Source organism: Penaeus chinensis, chromosome 26, assembly GCF_019202785.1.
Source record: "Penaeus chinensis breed Huanghai No. 1 chromosome 26, ASM1920278v2, whole genome shotgun sequence".
NCBI classification, from domain to species: Eukaryota; Metazoa; Arthropoda; class Malacostraca; order Decapoda; family Penaeidae; genus Penaeus; species Penaeus chinensis.
Genome location: NC_061844.1, coordinates 18,364,943 through 18,369,185, shown reverse-complemented (window position 1 = coordinate 18,369,185; position 4,243 = coordinate 18,364,943). Strand labels below are relative to the sequence as shown.

General features: G+C 36.5%; 1 protein-coding gene across 1 annotated transcript in view; it reads right to left on the bottom strand.

The window, feature by feature from the left end:
* Positions 1–2,805: 2,805 nt before the first annotated feature.
* Positions 2,806–4,243, bottom strand: part of LOC125039051 (extensin-like) — a 12,233-nt gene continuing 10,795 nt past the window's right edge. The window contains exons 4-5 of the mRNA XM_047632771.1: positions 3,645–3,703; positions 2,806–3,090 (exon numbers count right to left, since the gene is read on the bottom strand). Coding sequence (XP_047488727.1) covers positions 2,806–3,090; positions 3,645–3,703 — 344 coding nt within the window. The remainder of the gene's footprint in view (positions 3,091–3,644; positions 3,704–4,243) is intronic.

Genomic DNA, 4,243 nt, shown 5'->3' with positions numbered 1-4,243 from the left:
CTAGTGATACAGCTATCATTAGTATTATTGTTACTGTTATTATCACCATTATTAGTATTAGTATTAGTATAATTACCATTATGTCATTTCCATTATATCTGTCTTTATTATCATAAGTATCAGTATTACCACTATTATTACCACTATCATCATCATGCACACAAAGCTCGTTTGATACTGAAGACTTCCAGTTAGGAGTGAAGATGGTACCTTAGTTCTGGGTAGAACCTCCCTTGTCTGAATGGATTTCCTTCTTAAAATCAATCTTGCTTCATGTGTTTGTATGCAGTATATATATGTATATGTATATGTATATAACTAAATACACACACACAGAAACACACACACACACACACACACACACACACACACACACATATATATATATATATATATATATATATATATATATATATATATATATATATACATACACACACACACACACACACACACACACACACACACACACACACACACACATACACACACACACATATACATATATACATATATATACATACATATATATGGATATATAAATGTATATAAATCATAATAATGATAACAATAATGTTGGAATGTATGTGAAGGGATTCTGACATGGCCACTAATATTTTAGCTTAGGAAAACGGTTTCTTCATGGCATACGAAAGTCATGTATTGAACACAGTGTATAATTTACAATTTGTGACTCACTGTAATAGTAACCTACGGCATGTAATCATAATCATCATATCACTGAGGTGTGTAATTGTACATTCTCATGTGCGAAGGCATATATACCTGCCGGCACACATACATACGTATATGTATACGGTCACAACACACACACACACACACGTATATGTACACTCATAGTCACAAAAATAGCACACACACACCCACACGCATATATATACATACACAGTCATATATACAGAAACACACACACACACACACACACACAAATGCACACACATATATAAACACACTCACATAAATTCATAAAGAGCACACACACACACACACACACACACACACACACACACACATAAATATCCACACTCAAAAATACATAAAGAGCACACACACACAAACAAACAAACACACACACACACATAAATACACACACACACAAACTCATATATACATAAAGAGCACGCGCACACACACACACACACACACACACACACACACACACACACACACACACACACACACACACACACACACACACACACACACACAGCCCTCCCTCCTTTCATCACATACACATAAATCGCCTTCCCTCCTTCCCCGACTCCTGCCACTCACACCGCGTCAAGAGCACGTCATTAACCTCCCTTTAACGCGCACAGCCATCGCCAAAAGAGCCATTTCACACATAAACTCCAGCTCTCGTTATCTCTTTTCTCCCTTAAGCATTACCCAACGAGATTTCAAGGTCGAGTAATTGACTTGGATAAACAGACACGCCCTATGACTTTCGCCACGAGGGGGGGTTTTGTGGAATGAAGATTGCGCCGTGACTATTCTTTGATGTTGCTCCGGTGCGGTCTTGTTTGAGTGTTCGTTTGTTTGTTTGTTTGTTTTCTGAGTTGGGATGTTTTTTTGTCGTTTGGATTTGTTTTTGTATCTTGTTTTTTTTTTTTTTTTTTTCGTCTTCTATATTTGTGATGATGGTAGTATGTTTCCATCATTACAATACTGGTCATACATTTTTTTTTCATTATTTTTTATATAAATAATATTGCAAGATCTTCATACACCATAACATTTCCATCGTTATATTATTATTGTTTTGCCAATCTTAATTTTCCGTTTGTTGTTGCCTCTGCATCATAATTATTATTACCAGCAACAAAATTTTCCATTTTTTTCATTTTTTCTTTTTCCTTTTTTTTTTTTTTTTTTACCCAAATAATCAGATTACGTATTAATTTACATACCACGGATCATGATAAAAGAACACATCGATTAATCATTTCTGAACTAAAAATCCTCAAATGGTATCGCTGTCCATAAAATTGTCACTAACATTTCACAAAATATATTTAAATTATACAGTGATTGCTTAATCATAATCATAATAACGGCTTTACAACTAACATTTTCTCTAGACATAGAAAATATAATCATTAAGTGTAATTTCAATAAATTATTTAAGATTGCTACAGTTAATATGCAAATGAAGTGAAAGAACAAACATTCAAATTACTTACATGGAAAGGAAATAAACATCAATTACATGCTATTTGCCTTTTTTAATATTATTATTATTTTTATGATGATTATTATTATTATTATTATTGTTGTTTTGATAAGAACGCAAAATAAGATGAAAGATGAGAGAATGAAATAAGCGAAGAAGATGAAATGATAGAGGAAAGGAGAAAAGATAAAAGATATGGAAAATATGGAAAATCAGAAGTTGGTAAAGAAGAATAAGAAAACGAAGAAAACGGAAATTAAAATAAAAAATAAAAAAATAAAAGAAGAATCAGAAAGAAAATGAAGACAAGTAAAAAAAAAAAATATTAGAAGGAAAAATTAAGTGACGAACAAAATGGAGGTCAAAGAAAGTGACGAAGAAAATAGAGAAGACAAAGAAACGGAAAAAAAAATCAGGACCACAAAGAAAATGAGGAAGATCAATAAGAAAAGAAAAAAAAAAATCAAAAAGACAAAAAAAAAAAAAAAAAAAAAAATCAAGCAGACAGCAAAAATAAATAATTATAATAATAACAAGAAGAACGAAAGAAAACCGGAAACGATAAAAAAATATATGATAATAATAAGGAAAAATCAAGACAAGAGACCACTCTAAGACCTGCCGCCGCCTGGAGGAGGAGGAGGCCCGTAGGCAGGCAGACCCCCGGGCTTCTGCGCGGGGCTGAATTCCGGGTAGTAAGCCTCGCCCTCGTAGGTGACCTCGGCTACCAGGCCTTCCCCGTGGTCAGCGTAGGTTACGATCTGCTTGCGGCCGTCGGGGAGGTTGACGAAGTAGCTGCCCTCAGTCTTGAAGCCGTCGCGGGACTCCGAGTGGCCGAAGTTGTTCCCCGAGAGGTCGTCCTGCACGCCGTAGCTGTAGCTGTACTGGGGGTGAGTCTGCGGGGTTGTGGGGGGTTGTGAGGAAGGGGTTCGGGGGGTTATGAGGAAGGGGTTGGGAGGAGGGGTTGTGGGGGGTTGTGAGGAAGGGGTTGGGGGTTACGAGGAAGGGGTTGTGAGGGGTTGTGAGGGACGGGTTGGGGGGGGGGAGGGGTTGTGAGGAAGGGGTTGGTGGGCAGGGTTGTGAGGAAGGGGTTGGTGGGCAGGGTTGTGAGGAAGGTGTTGTAGGACGGGGTGGAGGGGGTGGGGGAAAGGGAGGGAGGAGAGAAACGTGGGGATTCGTTCGTTATTCTTATCGTTGTTAGTACAATCTCAATAATTGTTGATGTTGTGATCATTATTGCTATTTTCATAAGTGCTGTTTTTACTATCAAGATCATTAGTTTTATCTTCAATATCTACAAGGAATATGACAACGATAACCATCTAATATCATCAAAACTAATCAACATCATTAACACAACCGACATCACTAATATCCTCCTCCGCAATAAAATAACAATTATTATTATCCTAATGCACATCATATCTAAATAAAACAATCCATTCCTTACCTCCAAGTAATCATTATGTTTATAGGGCACAGGGGCAGGGTACAGTGGAACGTCATTGCCTAACACAGCCCCCAGGACACACAGGATGATACTGATATTCTGATGTGAGGGAGAGAGAGAAAAAACGGGAAATGAGAAAAAATGGGGCATGATATTAACACAGAAATGAAAGAAAACACGAACTAATTGAAAACGAAAAACGAAAGAAAGCGGGAAATCTGACTGAAAAGGAATTTTAAGAACACAGGGGAAATGTGAAAACGAGAAATGAAAGAAATATGGGTAAATTAGAATGGTAAATCTTTGTGTCTCCTCCGTTAGATGTGGCAAAAGAGAATGGAAAAGTGTTTGAAAAGGTGAAATTAAGATAATAATAGCTTTAGGACGCACCAACCAATGGCACAGATAAATCTAAAACTTTCCTCCTCCTTTCCACAAAGAAATGTAAATGAATGAATTCGATAAAGAGAGAGATATAAAGAAGATAAGGGAAATACTAGTATTTTCTCAGCTTTAAAGAAAAAGAAAGAAGCATATAATCTTTCGAAACTCGCTTCGCAACAGCATTAAATTTATCGAAGGTGATAAACAGATATACA